The sequence below is a fragment of the Callithrix jacchus genome, chromosome 19 (genome assembly GCF_049354715.1).
Source record: "Callithrix jacchus isolate 240 chromosome 19, calJac240_pri, whole genome shotgun sequence".
In the NCBI taxonomy this organism is placed as follows: domain Eukaryota; kingdom Metazoa; phylum Chordata; class Mammalia; order Primates; family Cebidae; genus Callithrix; species Callithrix jacchus.
The window spans coordinates 14,170,377-14,197,268 of NC_133520.1; the positions used below are offsets into that span (position 1 = coordinate 14,170,377).

Here is a 26,892-nt window from a genome sequence, read left to right on the forward strand (position 1 = left end):
CATTTAGTAAACCCTAAGGCATCTACAAAGCAAATATTAGAACAAATAAATAAATTTATCAAGGTTGCAGGATACCAACTCAAAACATAAAATCAGTGTAATTTTTATATACTAGTACAAACAATTGGAAAATTAAATTAACAAAATCATACACAGAAACATCAAAATATGTGAAATACCAAGGGAAAATTTGATGAAATATTTGCAAAGTTGTACTTTGAAGACTACAAAACATTGTTGATATGTATTAAATATTTAAGTAAATGGGGAGTTATAACATATTCAAAGATTAGAAGATTCAATCCTGTTGACATGAATATTCTCTTCAAATTGACCTACAGATTTAACACATGCCAATTCAAAATCTAAACAGGCATACTGAATAAACTGACAAGCTGATTCTTAAATATATTTTAAAATCCAAAATATACAGAATAGCTACAACAAGGTTAAGAAAAGAAAAAAGTTGGAGAACTTAAAACTAATGTTAAAACTTTTTATGAAGCGATTGCTAAGACGGTGCAAGCCTGATGTAAAGCTAGAAACATAGATTAATGGAACAGAATAGAAAGTTCAAATATAGACTTATACATATATAGATGACTGGTTTCACTAAAGGTATCAAATAATTTCAATCGAGGAAGGGAGTGTCTTTTCGACAAATGGTGCTGGAACAACTGGATATCCATATGGAAAACAAATGAATCATGATTTTTAACTCACCATACACACACACACAAAATCAATTTGAGGGGGGTTACAGACCTAGAAGTAAAAGCTGAAATCATAATTTTTCTATGGGAAAAAACACACACACAGGAAAGTGTCATCAAAAACTTGAAGTAGGCAAAGATTTCTTACACAGTTAACAGCACTAATCATGAAAAAATTATAAATTGGAATTCATGAAAATTAAAACCTTCTGCTCATCAAAAGACATTGGTGAGAAAATGAATAGACAAACAGTAGACTAGGGAAATATGTTTCCTATGCATATATCTGACAAAAGACAAATACCCAGAATATATTTTTTTGACAAACCTGACAAAAACAGGCAATGGGGAAAGGATTCCCTGTTTAATAGATGATGTGGGAAAACTGACTAGCAGTGTGCAGAAAGCAGAAACTGGACCACTTCCTGACACCTTACGCTAAAATTAACTCCAGATGGAATAAAGACTTAAACATAAGACCTAACACCATGAAAACACTAGAAGAAAACCTGGGCAAAACCATTCAGGACATAGGCATAGGCAAGGACTTCATGACTAAAACACCAAAAGCACTGGCAACAAAAGCCAAAATAGACAAATGGGATCTAATTAAACTCCAGAGCTTCCGTACAGCAAAAGAAACAATCATTAGAGTGAATCAGCAACCAACAGAATGGGAAAAAATTTTTGCAATCTACCCGTCTGACAAAGGGCTGATATCCAGAATCTACAAAGAACTAAAACAGATTTACGAGAAAAAAACAAACCCATCCAAAAGCGGGAGAAGGATACGAACAGACACTTTTCAAAAGAAGACATATATGAGGCCAACAAACATATGACAAAATGCTCATCATCACTGATTATTAGAGAAATGCAAATCAAAACCACATTGAGATACCACCTCATGTCAGTTAGAATGGTGATCGTTAAAAAATCTGGAGACAACAGATGCTGGAGAGGATGTGGAGAAATAGGAACACTTTTACACTGTTGGTGGGAGTGTAAACTAGTTCAACCATTGTGGAAGACAGTGTGGTGATTCCTCAAGGATCTAGAAATAGAAATTTCATTTAACCCAGCAATCCCATTACTGGGTATATATCCAAAGGATTATAAATCATTCTACTATAAAGATACATGGAAACGTATGTTCACTGCAGCACTGTTTACAATAGCAAAGACCTGGAACCAACCCAAATGTCCATCAACAATAGACTAGATAAAGAAAATATGGCACATATACACCATGGAATACTATGCAGCCACAAAACATGATGAGTTTGTGTCCTTCATAGGGACATGGATGAACCTGGAAACCATCATTCTCATGCCTATAATCCCAGAAATTTGGGAGGCTGAGGTGGGCAGATCACTTGAGCCCAAGAGTTTGAGACCAGCCTGGGCAACATGACAAAACCCCGTCTCTACAAGCAAATACAAACATTAGCTGGGTGTGGTGGTGCACACTTGTAGTTCCAGCTACTTGGGAGGCCGAGGTGGGAGGATCACTTGAGCCTGGGAGGTTGAGGCCGCAGTGATACATGATCACACCACTACACTTCAGCCTGGGCCACAGAGTAAAACTCTGTCTCAAAAAAAAAAAAAAGATAACATAGAAAAATTGTTGCTATTATTATCATTAAAACACTAAGCAAACTGGCTGTGGGTTTGGTGATGGCTTTTTAGATACAATACCAAAGGCAAAATCCATAATAGAATTGATAAAAAATAATGTTTATTTTTAAATTAAAATTTTCTGCTTGGCCAAAGTGACTGTCAAGAGAAGGGAAAGTCAAGCCACAAGCTGGAAGAAAATATCTGCAATGGACATATCTGATAAAGGACTGTATTCCAAAGTATAAAAAGAACTCTTAAAACTCAGCAATAAGAAAACAAACAACCCAATTAAAAAACAGGTCAAAGACTTTAACAGACACCTCATCAAAGAAAACATACAGATGACAATAAGCATATGAAAAGATGCTTCACGTCACTTGTCATCAGGAAAATGGAAATTAAGACAACAATAAGATCCTACCTCTTAGAATGGCCCAAATCCAGAACACTGACAGCATCAAATGCTGGCAAGGATGTGGAATAACAAGAACCCTTGTTCATTTCTGGTGGGAATGAAAAACGGTACAGTCACTTTGGAAGACAGTTTTGCAATTTCTCACAAAGCTAAACATACATCCAGTAATTGTGCTCCTTCTTATTATGCAAAGGTGTCAAAAACAAGTCCACACAGAAACCTACACAGATGTTTATAGAGGCTTTATTTGTTATTCCCAAAACTTGCAAGCAACCAAGATGTACTTCATTAGGTGAATGAAAATACACTGTGAAATCATACAGTATGTAGTTTATTTAGATTGGCTTTTTTCACTTAATGATATTAAGTTTCATATTAATAATCATATTAAGTGATAAAAATTTAATTTTAAGAATATTCTATTATTGAAATATAAATATATCTAAATATATTAAATATATCAAATATTTATATTTACATATAAATATTTAAAATTATATATAAATATATCCAAATATATTAAATATTTATATATTTAAATATACATTTATATAAATAAATATTTGATATAATATTGATATATAAATGTAGATAAATATATATCTACATTTATATATAAATGTATATATTAAAATATTTGATATATTTGGATATATTTATATTTAAATATCTAAACATATTCTGTTATCTATATAAATATCTAAATAATAGAATATTATTCAGCACTAAGAAGAAATGAGCTATCAAGCCATGAAAAGACATAAGTGACACTTAAAATCACTAAGTGAAAGAAACCAATCTAAATAGACTATATACTATGTGATTCCAAGTATATGACATCCCAAAAAGGCAAAACTATAGGGATAGGGAGGAGATCAGAGGTTGCCACTGGGTCAGGAAGGGAGGGATGAATAGGCAAAATATAGAGAATTTTTAGGGCAGTGAAAATGAAACTTCTCTGTGTGATTGCTATGTTAGTAGATTTTGTTCAAAGGCATAGCATTTACAACACCAAAAGTAAACCCTAATTTAAACATCAACTCTGGGAGATAATGATGTATCAATGTAGGTTTGTCAATTTGATAAACTTTGGTGGGGATGTTGACACTGGGGGAAGCCTTTCATGTGTGGACTCAGAGATAAGGGATATGTGAGAAATTTCTATACCCTTCAGTCAATTTTGCTGTGAACTTAACTGGTCTAAAAAAAAAAGCCTGCTTTATTTTAAATAAGTTAACTTCAAAAACATTATTATAAATGAAATAAAGCTTACATTTAAATGAATTATTAAATTATTTAATTTATATGAAATTCAAACACAGCAAGATCTGTCTATGGTGTATAGAAATCAGAACAATGTTGCCTAGGAGTGGGAAGGGATTTCCTAGGGAGGCTCATGAGTTAACTATTTGAGGTGGTGAAAGTTTTCTTTACCTTAACAGTGTGTAAGTCACGTGGTAAATGAATTTACCTAAACTGAACTATACATTTATGATTTGTGCATTTCACTGAATATAATAGGTCAAACATGGAAATTTTATTACAAGAAATATGCATAGTTTTAAATGTCTCTGTCGTTAAAGAGGAAAAAAACGACAAGTAACTTAGGTTAGTAGACCTCGTAAGAATTAAAATGAGAATGACAAAACAAGAGAAAGTAGAAAGAGGAAATTAGGAAAGATGATGCTGAGACTCAAAGAACAAACATTTTGTAAAAAACGATAATAATAAAATTGAGACAGAATCCCAAAAGCTTTTTAAAGAACATTAAATTAGATAAATATGCTAATCCTGGTTCCAAAAAAATAAAAATAAAAAATATTAATATTTTTAGGAATGAGAAATGAGACAACCACCCACAACTCCAGAAAGAATGAAAATAATGTAAAGATATATTATGAATAAATCTATAGCAATTAACTTAAAATGCCAGCGGGAAAGGATAACATTTAGTGAAATTTAAAGTTATCAGTGTAAACCAAAGAAACTTTTGTTGGCCCATTTCTACGGAAGTGAATGGAAGACAAATAAGATCTTCCAGACATTTTCAGAAATGAGGTCTCTCAAACCTCCTTTCAAAAAATGAAATTTATTTTATCTATACTACTGAAAATATAAAAAGCTTCACAATTTCACATAAATCTAGCATAAATTATCAACATGATTGAAATAGATCATACGTAGGAATGTATATGCAAATATTTTAAATAGAATATTAACAAATAGAACCAGCTGTATGTCAACATAAAATCCCATACTGACCAAATAAGGTTTACTCTGGGTGTACAAGAAGAGGTTCAAATTAGCATTCACATAATTTAGTATTTCAGCAAATTCAAGAAAATCTTATATGATCACATTAATAGATGTTGGAATGACATTGATAATATTGGACAGCTAATCGCAATAAAAATCTTTAGGTAAGACAGAATAGTTAATAATGGAAATATTCGCAGTATTTACCAAAATCAACATTGTATTCTCAACATCTAAACAATAGAAAGAATCCAATAAAACCCATGAATCAAGCAGAGATCTTGTTATCACTATAGTTCTTCAATATTAATTTGTAAACTCCAATGAAAACAATCAGATAAAGAAATTAGTTGTTAGAAATACTGTAAATGAAGAGATAAAATTATCTCTATTTTGCTGATATGATTATGCACTTAAAAATCCAAGAAATTTACAAAAACAAAGAAATGATTGGCACTGATAGAAAACTGGATTGCATGACTGTATAAACAAGGTAAGCAGACTTACTAGATTTTTCCTTCCTAATAACATACTTGGAAAAAGAAAGAGGAGAAAAAAATCCCTTGAAAATAACAATGTAAACTAAATAGAATAAGCAAGAGATAGAACCTGTGAAAGCTATAAATCTTTTTGTGAGAATTAAAAATGATCTGAAAAAATAAAATTACATGCCCTGTTCTCAGATAGAATAAGTTAATATAAAAAATTAGTCTTCCTAAGATAAGGATGTATGTATGTGTTTGTTTACACATACACACACACATACACATGATGTCATTCCCAACAGAATCCCAAGATTCTATTATGTTTCATTTCAATTTGAATTGCATAAAAATTTTAAGTTCTTATGGAATGAAAATGCCTATCATAAACTAAAATTAAAATAAAGGGACACTTACCTAACCAGGTATCAAGATATACCATAAGGCTACTGAAATCAAAACAATATAGGGATGGTAGATGCATGAAAAAGCACATCAGTGGAACAGAGAGAGAATGCAGAAAAGACACAATGTGTACATTAGAATTCAATATTTGCCCAGGGATTATTCAATTTCAGAAAGAAAAACAGGTAATCTGTTTACAAAATTTCTCCTCAAACTCAGTATTCATTCTGAAAAAATTAATAAACCCATCTCATGTTACATACAAAAAAATAAAATAGATTAAGGTGTTAAAAATGAATATGATATTACTGTTTTAGTAGGATTTCAGTACTAGTACTAAACTGTTTTTTACTAGACCGGGACAGAAGCTAATAAAAAAACTTGTGTAGCAGAAGATACTATTAATAAAGACAGTAAACAAGTGGCAGATTTAGGGAACATGTTTGCAATGCAGATGACAGATAAGAGTTTAAAAGCTATAATTATATGAAGAGAGCTTTAAAAATTGATAAGAAACAAACAATCACCTGAGGGGGAAAATGAGCAACAGATATAAATAAGCTATTCACAGTTGAGCAAATCCAAATGGCCAGAAAGTATGTGTATATATAATTTCAATTCACTCACAGGGAAACAGAAACTGAAGTAACAATAAATGATCACTTTAACCCTGTCAGACCGACACAAATTTTAACCAGTGATAACACTGTTGGTAGGGATATGTGGAACAAAGCATGTTCTATGTTGCTGCTAAAAATGTACATTGGCACAACTTTTTCAAGAAATTGGGAAACATTTGTTAAAATTTAAAGATACATCAACCTTTGGACAGAGCAATCCCACTCCTCAGTGTATATTCCACAGAAATACAGCCACCAGTAAGTAAGGACACGTGAATCCACAGGTTTATTGCAGCACTCTCTGTAGTGACAAAAATCTTTACACAAAGGAATAAACCATGGTAATCCACAGCACGCAGTATTATTCAGCTACACTTTATGACCTGATGGATTTCCAGAAGTTATTACTGATTGAGAAAAAAGTACGATGCAAGAAAAATTGTGTGCAATATGGTTTCATTTCTGTAGCACAAACAATGACAAAAACATACCCACATATATGTGTATATGTATGCACATAAGTATATTGTGTGACATAGTTTAGGTAATCAGAGGAAACAATACAGAATAATAGTCTGGTTTCCAGTTATTAATATTGGCATTACTTAAAGTAAGTGGTGTAGGAGAGGTAAATATAAGAGAGTGAAGACAGCGAATAAGGAACAGAAAAAGGAAGGAAAATGTATACTGAAAAGAAAGCCTTGTAATAACATTACTTACATAAAAGTATAAAAGTCTGTGTGTATGCATATTTTCTGACCTAAAGGGGCAACATATAGCACCTTTGAGTGTGCTCTTCTAGAGTACTTTTTATGTCTGAACTTACTTAACCGTCACCATAATCCCACAATAATATTCCAAGTATTATTCTCATTTAACCAATAGCAAACTAAGAGGTTAAATTAGTAATTTATCAAGAGTTACATGGTTATTTAGCTTCAGGGTTTAGATTTGAAACCAGGCACTGTGACCCAAAAGCCTTGGCACTTAACCATCAGATAGCTTTGCTTTTAACAAATTTATGTCCAAGATGTATTATGAAGCTAAATTCACAAATTGCAACATAGTATGTATAATACAGTTTTGTTTCAGTTTTTTTTTTTTTTTTGAGACAGAGTCTTGCTCTGTCTCCAGGCAGTAGTGCAGTGGCACGATCTCAGCTCACTGCAATCTCCACCTCCCACATTCAAGGGATTCTCCTGTCTCAGCCTCCCAGTAGCAGGGACTACAGGTATGTGCCACCACGTCCAGTTAATTTTTGTATTTATAGTAGAGATGGGGTTTCACCATGTTGGCCAGGATGGTCTCGATCTCTTGACCTCATGATCCGCCCACCTTGGCCTCCCAAAGTGCTGGGATTACAGGCATGAGCCACCACGCCTGTGGTGGCTTATTTTAATTAAAAAAAAAAAAAAAAACTACTGTAGATACATAATAAACATATGTTCTATAGATATTTGTTTGAGCAAGAAGAAAGATGTAGCCTGTAACACAGGCTATTAAATGTGTTAGCACTCGTGGGTGGGGATGGGTATAAAGACAAGAGTGGAGCACTTGGTTTTGGTTTTATATACCACTAAAACATGTTTGATAAGTACCCAAATAGTCTCCTACCCAGTGTATAAAAATTACTATATTGCTGAGATGTTTTGTTTTGTTTTTCTCATTTAGGGCTCTTGGATATCTAAGCAACATTTGTTCAACGGGAATTTTAGGGATGAAAAGTTTCATAAAGGAGGTGGCACTTAGTCACTTAGTACACAGGTAACATTTTAAGAAGTCAGAACAATGACATGAGAAAAAACTTAGGGCAAAAGATTACAAGCCATCTTTAAGCCTACTCCTTCAAGAACCTGGGCTAGAGCAAGTGTTTTAGTCTGAAAGCCGTGTTAGAAGTCTGCAAGATGGTATAGACTTATACAGCCTTGAACGCTAGGATTAGGAACATATTATTCAGTGCATAACAATGTGAAGCAAACTGGTTTCCTGCAATACTGCACCCCTGAAAACTGTGCACTAACCCTATGAGAAGCTGATTTGGATGCAGCCTGGACACCTCAGATGGTCCTAGCCTTGGCTCCAGTCTGGAAGTCCCAGCCTTGGATCCAGTCTAGAAGTCCTTGGTCAAATACTGGCCCCATCCAAAGACTGTTTAATTCCATGTGGTTCTTGTCACCCTTGTTCCACAGATGCCTGTGCAACAGCTGGTAGTCCCAGTGAGTCCACAGGGTGTCAGATATCAGAACAGAAGCACTCGCTCCATTCAAATCCCTATACCTGCCTTAGAATGCTCATGCCACCTTACTCTGCCAGAGGCCAAATAAATGCCCCATCCATAAAGGGCCCATTTTTCCTTTCTCCTGCCCACTTCTTAGCAGCAGCTTTACTTCTGCACCCTGCTGGATTTTCCTGGCAATGGTTAGGAAAATCCAGAGTTGGGTATGCAGATTTGGTCCTTCTCCTCTTTTGTGTCCTAATGAAAAGAACATTAAAGGCAGCACGGTGAGGTGGAGGGGAGATAAAGCAAAACAAATAAAACAGAGCATAATATAGGACTTAGAGTGGACACATCTGAGATAAAAGCTGCATCTAAATCAGCGTAGCTTTGAGCCACCTCTCATGCAAATTTCTGCACCTGGAAAGTCATGTGTTTTGCAAACCAAAAATTTTATTTTTAAAATCATGCAATAGTTCTACATCATTGCCATGTTGATGAGAATATATGTCAAAACAAATTCAGGAATTTGGTGCTTGTGCAAAGACATTGGCTGGTTGCTGGACTTTAGCTAGAAGACTCTTTGGTGCCAAATCAGTTTATAACATGGTTGGGCTCACTAACTAGGGCACTCAACTATTGATTATGATTGTTGTGCAGTGATTTAGTGAAAATACTCCTGCCTCTTTCCATGCTCTAACTGCTTTAATGTAACTCAGTTCAAAGTATAAAATGATGTTGAAGTGACATACTTATGGCTGAGGGGCAGATTTGAAAAGATGATTCATTAAAGGATTACTGAACTGGCACATTCAGTTACGCACAGCTGGGTTATATAGCAGGGTTCTCTTTATCAAGAAGAGTGCACAGGAAGATGCCTTTGTAGTAGAGGACTGGCTGGAGCCCAAAGAGTTCGTGTATTTCCAAGAACAAATTTCCTTCTCTCACCATACAGGAAAAAAGATTCAAAAAAAAAATTAAGCCTTAGAGAACGTTCCTCAAATGCAAGAAGGGATTTTTTGGAAAGGTTTATACAGTTGTTTTACAGCAGCAATAGCTCCATTGAAACAAAAGGCTCGCATTTCAGGGCCACCTACTTCAGTGTCAAGATCTATAGGCTGTGGAAATCGATGTGTTAACAGCCATACTGTTCATGCTTAGTGTATCACTGACTTGTTTCTTTTCATTTCTAGTAATTCTTTTTAATGCATGTGATTCTAACCCCACTAATAAATCCACTTTTAGATTCAGGGCCTCTGAGAAGGAAAGATGAAGGAAGAAGTAAATCACTGACTTTCAGTTTAAAAGCCAGAGTCCTTGCATAAATGTTAAAGTTGTGAAATCCAGGGTTTCTTTCTTTCTTTTCCATTTTAGATAAGATAAAGATTATTGGAACTGGAAAAGAAGAGAAAAATAAGGGAAAAGGCAAATTAGGTGCTCCTGGATTTTGGGGAAAGGGCCATATGCCTTCCCCAAACTCTAGGCCAAGTTAGGCAGAAGGAAGGTTGCACATCGTCAAACAAGTCTGGGGATTTGAATGGAGCCTATGACCTGGAACTTAGTAAGAGAGTGCATTTTAAAAAAATATCCTGTGCCCTGCTTGGCATGATACCATTTGAATAGTAATGGCTCCATAAGATATTTAGCCAAAAAAAAAAGGCTGAGAGAACAGTAGAAAATCCCCTATGGACCTAGAATGACATAGGAAAAGAGCTACACATGTCTCTTGTCCGGCAAGAGGAACTCATAAATTGCCAAACAGATTTGAAGAGATCTGATACACAAGGCAAGGAAGACATGGTTATAACCTGTGGAGTGGAGGACTCAATAACCAGGGATGTTACAGCAAATGCTACCAAGGCAGATGTCAAAATAGCCACAGCAAGGTCTTGGGCCTCTTAAAGCTCTAGAGCCAGAAGAAAACATGGTATTTGGGAAGATCCTGAATTGACTTGGAAAAGACCTTGAAACAATGGAAGAAACTTCCAATTGACTGTATTAGGGTGCTCCTAAGAAAGAGAAACAACAGGATAGATAGATGGATTACATAGATAGAGAGACAGAGAGAGAGAGAGAGAGAGAGAGAGAGAGAGAGAGAGAGAGAGAGAGAGAGAGAGAGAGACAGAGAGAGAAAGAGAGGAGGGAATTTATTATGAGAATTGGCTCACATGAGGCCAAAAAGTCCCAGTGTGTCATCTGCAGGCTGGAGAACCAAGGGCGCTGGTGATGTAGTACAGTTGAGTCCAAACATCTGAAAACCAGTGGAACCAATGCTGTAATCTCAGCTTGAGGCTGAGGCCTAAGAAACTGGGTGCTGCTGTATAAGTGTCAGAACCCAAAGGTCTAAGACCCTGGAATTCTGATATTCAAGGTCAGATAAAGATGGTTGTCCCAGCTCCAGAAGAAAGGACAAATCCATCTTTCCTCTGCCTTTTTATTCCATCAAGGACGTCAACAAATAGAATAGTGCCTGCACACCTTGAGTAAGGACAGATCTTCCTCACTCAGCCCACTGATTCAGATGCTAACCTCTTCTGGAAACACCCTCAGAGACATGTCCAGAGATAATGCCTTGCCAACTATCTGGGTAACCCTTAACTCAGTCAAGCAAACACCTAAAATGAACCATCACATTGACCATAATTGAATTTCAACCAGATGAAACAGGGAACTTGAAATATAACTTAAGTCCACCTATAGGAAAATTAAATCATATTGTAAGCTGAGAATTGTAGGTACTTAATATGACTACCTGAGACATAATTTTTCACTGCCTAAACATAGATGAAAATTGCTGTAAAGTTAAAAAATATGTTCTTAATATCTAATATACATCTCTCATCCATCATTGAAAATATAAACTCTGTGTCATTTTTAAAATATTTTGAATTATTTAAAATAATTGAAATTACCGTCTTCCCACTACAATTGAATTCCTTTTAAATTATACTAGAAGATTAAAGTTAGGCAGATCAGGAGACATATAAAATGAAATTAAAAGGTGATATCCTATGTATGACATTTTACTTGGGGGGTCTTTAATCCCAATGATGTCTCTGAGAGGATATTGTGGGAACGTAGCATAAAGTATAGCACAAACTCTATAATTAACACATCCAAATGAGTACCATTTTTCAGTTTTCATACTGGAAAACCGTTGAGATCTAAAGGTATTGAGGTTTGGCCCAGCATGGTGATTCACTCCTGTAATTCTAGCACTTTGAGAGGTGAAGTGGGTGGACTGCCTAAGCTCAGGAGTTCAAGACCAGCCTAGGCAACATGGTGAAATGCATCCCTCCTAAAACACAAAAAATTAGCTTGGCATGGTGGCCCACATCTGTAGTCCCAGCTGCTCTGGAGGCTGAGGCACAAGGATCGCTTGAATACGGGAGGTAGAGGTTGCATGAGCCACAACTGTGCCACAGCACTCCAGCCTAAGCAACAGAGTGAGACCCTGTGTCAAAAAATTAAATAAATAAATGTACTGAGGCTCAACATATTTTTGGGATTCCTCTTTTGGAGTTTGCTTCTGAGACAGTATATGAGACACACAAGAAAATAAGTGTTTTCACAGATTTAGAAGCCATTCAAGGAAGAAGTCTAAGCATCTCTGTAGCCAGACTTTGTCTCTGAGTATTAATAATACTTTTACCCTTGATACATTTATTCAATAGATTTGATCTAAAGCATTATTAACAGAGTTCACAGCACAAAGCCATCCTTAGAGAATGCTGCCATTGAAAACATCCAAAGCGCCACACCTCTGAGAGGAGCCTAACAAATTACCAAAGGTTTGGCAGAAATGGTAGAAAATGCACATTCAACAAGGGAATTCATTCTACAAACTTCAATCAATAGATCTACAATGATTCATGGTGAAATAAACTATCTTATTTATTCCTTTTTTCTCTTAAATGCAATATGGTAAAAACTATCTACATTTGTACATATATAGTGGTCACCCTGCTCATGTACTCTCAATATCTAAAATAAAACTTGAAATTTTTGAAAAATGGTTCTCCTTTTTAAAAACAGAACAATCATATGATATCAAAGAAAGGAGGGAAAGCATAAGAGAGGCAAGGCAGCTAGAGTGTTCTCCATAGAGAATAACCAAGCATACAAAAACCTAGAGAATGCAAGAAGATGCAACCTATAATATGACTACAATAAATCTCTTTAATGATATTTCTTGTCTCTCCAAAGAAAGAATTGTATATGGCATTTCTGAATGTTGCCTATTCTCTCCCTCTAATTCCAATCATATAGAAGGTGAATGAATTGAAACATACTGCAAATGAAATTTGTAAATATGATTTAATATTCAAGAACAGGATGAGTTTTAAATATTTAACAACCATGAGCACATAGACACTGACCAGTCAGAACAGATGCGGCAACTAATGGATGCTAGCCCTTAACTGACATCATGAACAACTGACATTGTCATATTGGGTGTCTTGGCTGATTATTAGCCCTGCACATTGGTGTTTCTCTAGGAGAGAATAACTCCTTTTTACATTCAAATAGGGATTTTTCTTTATATGTGAACTCAGTAAGAAACACACAATATCTATTGCAACATGCTTTTTTTGAAGGTCTACACTTGACATCAGAAAAGGTAAAAACAAAGTATAATCATAAGCAATTTCATCAGCTCAGAAGACTTTAAAAGAGATATCACTGTACTAGACAGCTGTTCTTTGAAGAAGGCCTGCCAATTTTTTATTATAAATATAAACATTATGTGGAGTCTAGCTTCTGTAGGAGAAAACCAGTTATTGATAACAGTGGAATAAAGACAAGAGGGCTCATTTTATCAGATACGTAGGACACAGCAAGTTATGAAGTTACTCCAGAGACCAAAGGGTCTTTCTTATTTTTTTTCATGTTGAGAGACAATTGAACCCTACAACTGTTTCCTGGGTCTAGCCAGTTTCATCTCTCACCTGCAGTGGCACTGAGTTCTCCCTCTCTATGATTCCGCTCCTGACCCCTCCAATCCATTGGCCACATAGCAGCCAGGGAGCTCTTTTAAGAATGTAAGTTTGAACATGACTCTTCCTTGCAGAAACTTTCCAAGAAGTTCTCGTTGTATTTAGAATTGAAAGACCAAATCTTTAGCCTGACTACATGATTCTGAAATTATTGGCCATGCGCAATTCCCCAACCTCATTTTGACCCCCTTTCCTGTCCACTCACTTGTCTCTCTACAGAAGAATTGAGCTCTTCTATCTTCCCGCTGTGCCTGTATACTCTCCGAGGCATTCTCACTGGCTCTATCCTACTTATCTTTCCATTTCAATCTAACTGTCATTTCTAAAGAGGAGTTCCCTGAATCTCTAGTTAATTATTTTCTTATCGTCATAAACACATGCATTTAAATAGTTGATGGATTTCCATTTTTGGCAATTATTTTCCTGCTCAAACTGTCCCACTAATACTGGCTTTTAAAAATTGGTTCCATAGGCACGAACCAACAACGAGATACTACAATCACGAGAGCCTCTTTACTATCTAATATAAGATGTTCCAGGCTGATCTTATACATTTCTTGATCCACACTTGGACCCATGCATTTCTCAAATATGTTTGGATTATTTTAGTGGGAAATGACAAAACCATAACTTTGATGGTAAAGATTCTCATTCACAATCAAAACCACAATTTTAGTACCAAAGATTGATTTTGCTACTAGATGCCTGGTAATTTTTTTAAGACCTTTATAGTGGACCTAGCTAGGAAATATATCAATATCTACATCATACATATGATTACATATATACTTTATTATATATGCTCTCAATTGCATATATACAATTTAGGTAAAATTATCAGCCACTGGTTATTTGCAGACTACTTTCCTTCATTCTCTCAAAATGCATCTCCAATTGAATACCTGATGTGTATTTTTTTAAATTCTGTATCAGTTATCCAAGGAGTATTTCACAGCTATCTGCCCATCGTTTTTGGCATTTCATGTTGTGTCTATTGGACACTATTTATTTAAATTGACAAGTAAAAATTGTACATATATGGTGTACAGCATAATGTTTTGATGTATATACATTGTGGAAGGGCTGTTGAGGCCAATTAATATATGCATTACCTCACATACTTTTTGTGGTGAGAACACCAAATCTACTCTCCTAGTAATTTTCAAGTATACATTATTAATTATAGTCACCATGATGTACAATAGATCTCTTGAATTTATTCCACCTAACTTAAACTTTATATCCTTTGACCAACATCTCTCTAATCTTCCCAAACCCCAGTCTCTGGTAACCACCATTCTATTTTCTGCTTCTACGAGCTCAATGTTTTCAGATTCCAAATATACGTGAAATCATGTAATGATTTCAGTTACCATCTCTGCCTGGCTTATTTTATGTAATACAATGTCCTTTAGGTTCATCCATGTTGCCCAAATGATATGATTTCCTACTTTTTAACAGCTAAACAGTATTATATTGTACATATACCACATTTTCTTTATCCATCTGCTGATGGACACATGTTGATTTCATTCCTTGGCTATTACGAATAGTGCTGTAATAAATGTGGGAATGCAGCTATCTATTTGATAAAATGATATTCTTTCTTTGGGGTATACACCCAGTGATGGGATTGCTGGATCTTACGATAGCTCTATTTTTAGATTTTTGAGAAACCACAATACTGTTTCCAAAAGGGCAGTACTTATACACACTCCCTCCAACAGGGTGCAAGAATTCCCATTTCTTCACATCTTCACCAACACTTGTTATTTTTCATCTTTTTTGATAATAGCCATTTTGATAGGGCAAGGTGATATCTCACTGTGGTTATAATTTGCATTTCCCTAATTAGTAGTGGTGGTAAGCATCTTTTTATACATCCATCTGTATGTCTTCTTTTGAGAAATGTCTACCCAGGTCCTTTACCCATTTGTTAATTGGGTTATTTGATTTCTTGCTCCTGCGTTCTTTGAGTTCCTTATGTAATTTGGATATTAACCCCTTATTAGGATATGGTTTGCAAGTATTTTCTCCTCCTACTTGTGTTATCTCTTCATTCCATTAATGGCTTCCTTTGCTGTTCAGAAGCTTTGCAGTTTGATGTGATTCCATTTGTCTGGTTTTGCTTCTGTTTGCCTGTGCTTTGGGGTTCATAGACAAAACACTGACCAGACCAATGTCATTTTCCCATGTTTTATTTCAGGGATTTTACAGTCTCAGGTCTTATGTTTAAATATTTAATCTATTTGAGTTGTTTTTTTTTTTTTTTTTTTGAGACAAGAGTTTCGCTCTTGTTACCCAGGCTGGAGTGCAATGGCATGATTTTGGCTCACCGCAACCTCTGCCTCCTGGGTTCAGGCAATTCTCCGGCCTCAGCCTCCTGAGTAGCTGGGATTACAGGCACCCGCCACCATGTCCAGCTAATTTTTTGTATTTTTCGTAGAGACGGGGTTTCACCATGTTGACCAGGATGGTCTCGATCTCTTGACCTCGTGATCCACCCGCCTCGACCTCCCAAAGCTGGGATTACAGGCGTGAGCCACTGTGCCCCGCCGAGTTGATTTTTATACATTATGTGAGATTAGGATCTAATTTTATCCTCCTGCATGTGAATATTCCATTTTCCCAACATCATTTATTAAAGTAACTGGTCCTTTCCTTGTTGTGTGTTCTTGGCATTTGTCAATAATCAGTTAACCATAAATTGGTAGACTTATTTCTAGGCTTTCTATTCTGTTCCATTAGTGTATGTGTCTGTTTTTATGCAAGTACCATGCTGTTTTTTATTTTTAATTACAATAGCTTTATAGTAGATTTTGAAATCAGGGAGTGTGATGCCCATAGTTTTGTTCTTTTTCTAAAGATTGCTTATGTATTCTTATTGCATCCTTTATATCTCTTAACTCTTATATTTTTCCATTTTTTGTCTCCATATGCTCCATGCTCTGAATAGTTACTTTAGACATACCTTTCGATTCATTAATCCTCTTTAGTGCTCAACTTGTTGAGTTTGTGTTTCAACTATTATATTTGTAGTTCCTAGATGCCTAATTCTTTGTTTGTTGTTTCTATTGACTCAGTCCGGTGGCTTGTTGTCTTGGGTATTCAATAAGTTTTGATTACACATACACATTTTTCTGGAGAAAAGCAAAGAAGTTCAGGGGGCCTGACCTGGAAATGCTTTTCTCCAGAAAGAGGCTAGAGGGGTTACTGATCTGAAACCACTTTAACTTCCTTCCAAGGTTTTTACTTAATGGAGAGGTTTCCAATTGAGACAGAAACCAGGCTCATGATTTCTGCACTGATATTGGTATTTGCCTCCAAGGCAACCCTGAGTTTTATGTTTGCTCAATATGATCATTTCAGTTCTTTTTTTTTTTTTTTTTTTGCTTTTATTTGTTCCTCTTGGATCTGATCTAGTTTCTGCTAATCCCTGAATACATTAAAGATCTTTTTTTTTTTTTTTGTAACTTTTTCAGCTCTAACACAACAAAGAATCTGTAAGTGCTGTCAACTGAGAGAGAGTCAAAGGTGATAAGAAAGAATTGAAGCTCCATGGGCAAAGTGATGCTGGGAGCACAAGCCTCTGTCACTGAGATTTTTAACAGAAAAGAAAAAATTTCCACCTGCTAACCATGGGCTCATCTAGAAATTAATTATCCCTTTGAAGTCATGAATGGATATAGAGTTACCTGCCAAAAACCCCAGAGCCTGTATGGTTTATGTGGAAGGCTCAATTTTATGTGGTTCCGAAATCTCAAGCTAAAAAGCTGACATTAAAAAATGGCTTAGAACCTGCTAATTCAATCAGATACTATCTGGGGTTACCAAGAATCACCCCACAGGGAGGCAACCATAGTCCAGTGCACACAAAGGACTAGAGAGGACATTTTTCCCAGCAAGGTGAGGACTTTGAGGATATAACATGAGAGAGTCCGATATAGAAAAGAAACTCCAAAGACTCAGACCCCAAAAAACAGAGAATTCATGTTGGAGACACCAGAGATAAGAGAGAAATTGGAAATGAGCTTTAAACAAGTTATGTTTAAATGTCCAGTGCAATGTTTGGTGACTTACCTGATGTCAGCCAGCTCACTAGTTCAAACTGGACAATCTAACTGCAGAGTTCATTTTCATAACCATTATCATATGCTTTCCTGACCTCTCAACTTGTGCCTGGGTGAAAGGGATTGACTTCTACAATACTAGCCTATCTTACTCTAATTTCGGAGTTTAGAGCTCTCTCTCTTTAACTGATATTCTTATATTTGGCATCATAATATCATTAAAACAACTTACAGCTCTATTGCTAACAGGACAGAAAGATAAATGTGGGTTTCCACCAACAATGGAAAATTCATGTCTCTATGGAACTTGCCTATTACGCTGTTCAGGATAGATGGAAACACCAAATAAACATACCCTTAGCACTTCATGGAAAAGTTACCAGATGGACTCCTTGTATAAGCAAAACCTGATTACAGAGAGATGGGAATGAGCAGTCTTCCTGGCTGGATGTGGTTTCCTATTCATATCACATTTGGATTAGTAAGATAAACAATCAAGTTTTTGAGTCCAGTTGGTTAAACTTGATCAATCATGTGTTTCACTTGTTTTTCTTTATATTTCTAGACTACTATCTTTTTGATGGAACAGTATTGCTCCACAGCTGATCATTAATTTATCTCTGTTAATTTAAATATAACACTACATTACCATCAGTACATTCTGAGAGGCTTAAATTGAGAATTTTTGACATTTTTGAGGCCAGCATTACACTGACACCAAGCAAGAGAAAGGCAGTACAAAAAAAGAAAACTACAGATGAATGCCTCTTGTGTACATATATGTAAAAATTCTCATCAAAATATTAGCAAATTTAATCCAACAGTATGCAAAAAAGAGAAATGCCTCACAGTTAAGTGGGGTTAGTTCTGGAAATGTAAGGCTGGCTCAACATTCAAAATTTAATCAATATCATTCACCATATTAACAAACTATCATAGAAAAACCATATGATCATATTAAATAAGGCAGAAAAAGCATCTGAAAAAAAAACTGAAACTCATCTATAGTAAAAACTCTCAGCAAACTAAGAATAAAAGGGAATTTCCTTAACCTGATAAAGAGTATCTATTTTAAAAACTATAGCTAACACATTTAATAAGGAAGGCTAAATCTTTCCCACCAATGTAAGAAAGAACACAGAGACATTTGTTCTCTCAACTCCTATTCATTTGGCATAGTACTGAAACCCTAGCCAGTTCAACCAGGTAAGTAAAAGAAATAAAATGCCCACTGACTACAAATGAAGAAATAAAATTATCCATTCACAGATGTCATGATTGATATAGAAAACCTAACTAATTTTCCAGAAACCTTCTAGAACTAAGAAATGAGCTTAGCTAATTTATAGGACACAGGTCAATATACAAAAATCAATCCAACTTATATTTATAAATGAAATTTATAAATATTTATAAATGAAAACTGGAAACAGACATTTTTAAGTGCCGTTTATAATGGCCCTAAAAAGGAATACTTAGGTATTAACCTAACAAAAATATGCAAAATCTGTCTGGTGGTTTTCAAAGAGAAATCAAAGAGCTAAATAAGAGAAATTAAGGAAGAGCTAAACAAGGCTCACTATCTTGTGGAAGGCTCAATATCGTTTAGATATCAATTTTTTTTTCAAATTTATCTATAGATTTAACACTTATCCCAGTTAAAATCCCAGCAGCATCTTCGTAAAGACTGTCAGGTTGATTCTAAAATTTGTGTGGAAAGAATAATGACCTAGAAAACTTTTTTTTTTTAAAGAAGAACAAATTAAGAAGACTCACACTACTTGATTTCATGACTTACTCTAAAGCTGTACCAGTCAAGACAACATGGTATTAGTGGTACTAAATTATGGTATTCAGGTCAACTGACTTTTACTATAAGTGCAAAGGCAATTTTATAGATAAAAGGATAACCTTTCTAACAAATTGTGTTAATATAATGGGATATTTCTATGCCAAAAAATATATACCTTGGTCCGCACCTCATGTCTTATATAAAATTATCCTGAAGTGAATTATAGACCTAAACATAAAACATAAAATTACAAATATTCTGAAAAAAACACAAAATAAATTTTTCATGAATTTAAATTAGGAAAAAATCCTCAACTATGATACCAAGAGTACGACCCATAAGAGAAAAAAAAGTTGATGAATTGTACTTCATCAAAACTAAGATTTTTTTCTCTATAAAAAATGGCTAAGGGAATGAAAAAAACAATCTAATGAAAATATCTGATAATCACAAATCTAATAAAGGGCTTAAATCTTTAATTTAAAAAGAATGAATGTCCAGTTAAAAAAAAATTAACGAAACTGGGCAACATAACAAGACACTGACTCTGCAGAAAAATAAATAAATAAATAAATAAATAAATAGCTAGGCATGGTGTGCACCAGTAGTACTTGGCAGGCTGAGGCAGGAGGATCACTTGAACCCTGGAGTTAGAGGCTGCTGTGAGCTATGATTGTGCCATTTCACTCCAACCTGTGTGACAAAGATCCTGTCTCAAGAAAAAAAAAAAAAAATTTGAACAGATATTTTAGTAAAGAAGATAACCAGAGTGCACATAACACGGGACAAGATGTTCAATATGTTAAAACCACAATGAGATTCCACTACACACTTGATTAGAACGGATAAGAAATTAAAACCAAAACAAAAAATCCCATCAATACCAAGCACTGGCAAAAATGTGAAGTAACTAAAACCCTCATACCCTGCTGCGGCAAGTGCCAAATGGTCAAGCCACTCTGAGAAACAGCTTGGTAATTTCTCATAAAGTTAGGTTACATTTACCTTATGATCTGCAATCTCACTCCTAGGTATTTATTTAACCTAGGAAAAGGAAAACTCTCATTTATACAAAAAACTATGTTCAGAGCACATTATGGCAAGGGCAGCATTGTTGCTTGCTAATCATCAAAAACTGGAAACAGCCTGAATGTTCTTCACTGGAGTTTTATTGTATCAGAGTAACTTCTCAGTAACAAAAGAAACAAACTATTGATATATACACACACAACAAGGATGAACGTAAATGTATTAGACTCAAGGTGGGGCATGGTGACTCACACCTGTAATTCCAGCACTCTGAGTGGCTGAGGCGGGTATATTGCTTGAGTCCAGGAGTTTGAGACCAGCCTGGGCAACATAGCAAAACCCCATCTCTACTAAAAATTTTAAAAATTAGCCGATGTGGTGGTACGTGCCTGTAATCCCAGCTACTCAGGAGGCTGAGATGGGAGAATCGCCTGAGCCCAGGAGGTCAAGGATGCAGTGAGCCAAGACGGTGCCACTGCACTCCAGCCTGGAAAGCCAGAATGAGACCCTGTCTCAACAAAAAACGAAATGACACTCAAAAGGTTGTAAATGTATGATTTCATTTATTCTAACATTCTGGAAAAAGCACAACTATAAAGACAAACAGCAAGTAAGTTGTCCCAGAAGTTGGGTTTTGGCTACAAAGGGGCAGCAAAAGGGAATATTTTGGGGGTAAAGGAACTATTCTGTACCTCGATTGTGGTTGTGGTTACAAGACTCTATATCAAAACTCACAGAACTATATGCACAAAAAATAGTGAATCTTGATGTAAATTTAAAAGTAACTTAAATATGTATTTAATATAATATGCATATTAGTATATTATATTTATAGTATATAATACATATTTGTTAATATAAAGTAACAAATACATACATATATACACACACACACACACACACGCACACACAAAATAAAATAAAAATCTGTGTCCTATAAGCAGACAATCCCACCCTGAGGGATTTCAAAATAAAACAAACCTTAAAAATATGAAGGAAAAGAAGTGAGAACTCTAGCTCACACTACTCCGAACTCTTGGAAGTCAAGGTATGAAAAGTTGCTGGTTGCTTTTTACATATTGCAGTTCAATTCACCTTGACCTCTTACCTCAGGTTTCAAAAGAACAAAAACAGCCTAATGGGAACAAAACACTTTGGCATCATGCTATTTAATGACTTGTAATCACACCTCTATTAGCTCTGCTGCACTTAGCCTAACCAGAGAGTCTATTTCTCTCATGGGAGGGAGGAATAATAAGGATAATAGAGTCTGAGCTATGCACATACAGAGCAAGGTCTCTAAGATTCATTCAATGAAATTCAGAATGCATCTAAGCCCTCTATTCTGTGATTTCCTCTAAAAGCCTACATTCTCAGAAATGCCACCAATCAAAAGCATTGTACAGAATGTGTAATGTTAAGCTTTTAAATGAAAAGAAAATTAAAAACTGAACTAAAGGAATATTGCAAATATGTAGCTACTCATATAAAAAATTCAGCACTTCTCTTCTAAATAACCTGATGGTTAACTTGTGAAAAATATCTGGACCTGCTGCTTTACATGTTTTTCTCTTGCACCTGGCTGAAACCCTCATTCATACCAAGGAAGACATCTGATTACTAGACTCAAATCAACAGATATAACTGTGCCCCACCTCAAAATTTACTCCTATTAAGAGGTAGTTTATCAGCTTTTGAGGAACTGTGATGCATTGTTTTAGCTGATATTGTCACTGTTAATTTGAGACACACACATACACAGAACACAGTTGTTCAAGTCCACGTCATTTCAGCAGCCAGGAAAGGTAGCCAAGAGCACATTTGTGTCATTGACTCCTTTGTAAAATGAAAAATGTAGATGGATAAATATGAATACCTTCATTCTCTTGTAGTGTCTGCGATATACTTATAGTAGAGAAGACAGAGAATTTCAGACACAGGTTTTTCTGCACACCTGATTGGGCCTGAACCCAATTATACTATATCTTTTTTGTGCCAGATTAGTTAGGCCTCTGTGGATGACTCAGCACAAAGTAAGAATCAATTCTCAAGTTTAAAACCACTTTTAAAGCATTAGAGAAGCAGGTGAATCATATATTTCTGGATAAGAATCAGAGATGGCCATAAGACTATTAAACAAATTATACTAGATGCAAAGTCTCATTACTCCATATCCATTTTCATTGGACAATTCTGCTTAATTTCTGGGTTTATTATTCACATTATGCAGCAAATGAAGTAAACATAGCTTCTCTCTCCACTTCAAAGTGAGATAAAATGAAATTATATATATATATATACATATATGTAAATGGCTTTGAAAAGAAAATGGCACTATATCTATGCAAGATATTATTATTTTAATAGCTGCTGTTAACACTCTCACAAATACATAGCAATTTTCCAGATAGCAAGTCTAACAGCTAAATTGTTATTTCATATCTGTGAACACTGCTTAAGTCAGTTTAAGTAGTAACATGAAAATGGAGGTCCTGCCCAAGTGCTTTGCAGATGTGTTTAGAACAAATGGACACAATAACCTAAATCATCAAAGTACACTCCCTAATGCTACCTAGTACTGATTTTTGCAGACACCATAGAAAGCTACCACAGGAGACATTTTAAAAATGAACAGTTTCAGCTCTTAAACTTTCAAGAAATACCATTCCTTCTGAGAATGACTTTGTTGGCTACCGTGGATTTACTAAGATGATTAGATGTGGTTATATACAAAAGATGAAAGGGAAAATCAATTAGCAATGGCCATTCCAGTGTTTCCACTGTCTTAATCATCAAGGACTACAGAATGGCAAATCAAATTGATTTAGATCACCTACACATCTAAAGCATTTAAGAAAAAAGAACACATTACTCTCTTTTTAAAAAAAATTCATGCATTCTGATTGCCTTACTTATTCTTTTAGTGTAAGTATAGATTTGCTTTATGATTTTCTCATATTAGAAACCTATTAGGTGGAGAATAGATATTTCTATTGAGTTGCAACTTTGAATAGTATTTAGCACAATTGAGGAATTTAGATTATTTTAAACAGCTAGAATTTCTAGGGCCTCAAAGTTAGAAAGGTCCCTACCGCCCATGTAGCTTAACCATCTTATCACTAGAATTTCTAGGGCCTCAAAGTTAGAAAGGTCCCTACCGCCCATGTAGCTTAACCATCTTATCACTAGAATTTCTAGGGCCTCAAAGTTAGAAAGGTCCCTACAGCCCATGTAGCTTAACCATCTTATCACATGCTTACTATATACCAAAAAGTTGTCATTAATTATCTCATTCAATCTTCACAAAAAGTACAGGAGGGAAGAACCATTAATCCTATTTTATATATGGAGAACCACAGTCTTAGTAGTTAGGGATGTTGCCCAAGGTCACTGTTTATAAGTAGGGGGTCTGGAATTCTATCACTAAGTTGTCTGATTTAAAATACTTGCTTTTTCCTCCTTGCTGAGCCCCCTCATCTACAACATTTCACTAGTGGCAGGAAACTCATTCCTCTTGGCACAACAAATTTTTAGGTTGTCCTGGCTATAGATATTTTGATGTCAAACAAGTAACCAGAAAAAAACATAGCGTGCCAAAAAAACTAGAGTTATCATTTGTCATCAATAACTACATCCTGATCCTGCTTGTGGGAGGATCTAAACCTACAGTTTTCCTTTTGAAAATAATCCTCAAAATTGTAATCATTCTACCATACCTTACTTGGCTTTCAAATTATAATCAGATGGCTTCCCTTTCCTTGAAAAAAGAAAAGACACTTAGGACTTCTGTAATATTGCATCATTTCTTGATCAAGGTCCCAGAATTTTGCATAATAAATCCAGATGCTTTTAGCCTGAAAAAGCATTCATGCAGATTATCAACCAGCTTCCTAATTCTTAAAAGAACTTCCAAGCTATTCCTACAGAATGCCTTGTTTTAATTAGAATTGCATCTGATAGATTTGCCTGGATTAATTTACCTGTAAATAGACCAAATAGAACTGTTATTGGGATAATTCAAATTTATCTATTGTTATATATGATGTTATATACATTTATATAATATAAGCTTATCCAACATTAAGCTTATATCCAATGTGATAGATGATTACCCAAAAGCAGTTTACCTTAGTACTTGTTGCTTAGTTGAGGCTGATGTCAGTTTCTACCCAAAGGATTTCACCGCTACTTCTAATCAGATGCAAGCAAATCATATACAGCATTTTTGTTTTCTACGTGTGGTAGCAGAAGGACATGTGTTCAGTTTAGCACATGTCTATACTAAGTGATATGAGAAAAAAATAGAGTACTAGAACAGTGTTAGCTGGCATCAGATACGATGGAGATGGCATCTGTAGCTTGACCTAACCTCTCCAGCTCTCTCCATACCTTTTGTTTCTCTTCTGCCACTCTAGAAATTTGACTCCAAAAGATACTCAATTTAACTCTAAGAGCCTTTTCATCACTCACCTTCACCTCTGAGTTTATTTTCATGCCCATTAAACCTAAAAAATGGTCTTCATCCCATGAGGACTTGGCGAGTGTCTTGGCCAACCCATCAACCCTCAGCAAAGGGGACTCCAGAAGTGCTGATTCCAAGTCCCAATGCCAGCACCTGGACATTGCATACTAATTGGAAAGAAGCCAGTATCTCCATATCTCATTCTTTTATATAGTGAATTGTTCCCCAAAACTTTGTGATACGCTTCAAATAGTATGCAGAACAAACTCTTCTATATTTCAAAAGAAAAACAACTAAGGATTGCAATTAACCAGAAATTTCATTTTTGAGGGAATTCCTTACTGAAAAAAGTGATACAATGTAATGCCATTATTATATAGCTCTTGTTAAACAGAATTCAATCACACTCAAAGATAAACTCATAAAATTAAATCCTGCTGTAAAATGATTACTGTACATACAGGAAACGTGTCCTATGATCCAACACCAGCATTTATTCAGCATTCAAAAAATATTTATTTGGTACATACTATATCACAGGCACTAAAGATGGACTTTGCTACACTTAATATGTACATAGGATTATGCTTTTGATGAGCTTTATTCACATTTCTAAGACCATAACAGTATTCTTCCAAGGTGAGAAGTCTTATATAGAGACATCTAAATAATTTCAAATAAAACTCCTGGCTAAAGAAACGATGGAAATGAAAAAAGAACTTAGGTCTTAGTTCTCAAGATTTAAACTATCGTACCTTTTCTTCCCTATTTCCAAGATTCTAAGTCACCTCTTTCCTACTCTACACATTAGATTCCCTCAAGAAATAACTAATATTCTAAGTAAACTACAAATAATGTGTGTAATGAACAAATGGATTACAGTACTAACTACAGCATGAAACCAAAGTAAACATAAATTACCAGAATCTAAATGCAATGGAATTTGCAGATACACATGTTGATCAATTTTTACATTGCCAGAAGTAATACATCACAAATAAAAGCCTGATGTAACATGCTGATTGTATAAAACACACCCAAATGAACATGCAATTTATTTGTGTTGCAAGGTCATGGAAAAAATTCCAGCAACTAACCCTCTGTTGGAACCACCCAATGAATTTAATTATAGACTTTTATCTAATGAAGACTCCCTACATCAAATACTTGCTTGGAAATCTGCTCAGCACACTCTAGAAATTTTGAAAACAAATAAGATACTTGATTATCGCAAAGATACTCACAGTAGAAATTCCTCTTTGCTCGTGGGTTCATCATTTGGTGATGTTTTCATCAGGAGTCATCATGCTTTTGATCTTTAATGCCGTTCTTCCTCCAAGGTTTCTTGTCCGTAATTTCCAAAACAGAGTCACTTGTACTAACAAGCCATCGTCCCATACTGTTTCCTTTTTGTGTGTGAATGTTACCCTGTAGATCAGTTTCCTGTACAAAAACACTCAAAATGAACAAACGCTGCTGTATGCTAGTGAAATGTGCTACTCAAATCCTCTGTTTTTACAGTTTGGTTCAGGAAGAAATTCCCTGATTAAAATGAGGAACTATATCCCAGTTGTTGCAGAGAACTTAAAAGACAGAAGTTTCTTCCTTATGAATGAGCATATCAAAGTTGCCAGCGTCACTTATCCTCACAAGTTTGTGGCTCAAGCATTATTTACACACGAAGCACCCATGTACTCTGTGCAGGCTAAAGACCCTCCCAACTGCTACAGTAACAATATCCCGACTATATTTTCATATCAGGCTTAGTATGCTTTGAAGTACATAATATTTTCCATTCCTGAAAGGACAAAGTGAT

General features: G+C 35.2%; 1 protein-coding gene across 2 annotated transcripts in view; it reads right to left on the reverse strand.

The window, feature by feature from the left end:
• KCNK2 (potassium two pore domain channel subfamily K member 2) overlaps positions 1-26,459 on the reverse strand; it is a 222,172-nt gene extending 195,713 nt beyond the window's left edge. For both annotated transcript variants that reach the window (XM_078356586.1, XM_002760520.7), the window contains exon 1: positions 26,321-26,459. In XM_078356586.1, coding sequence (XP_078212712.1) covers positions 26,321-26,354 — 34 coding nt within the window. In that variant the 5' untranslated portion in view covers positions 26,355-26,459. The remainder of the gene's footprint in view (positions 1-26,320) is intronic.
• Between the last annotated feature and the right edge of the window lie 433 nt (positions 26,460-26,892).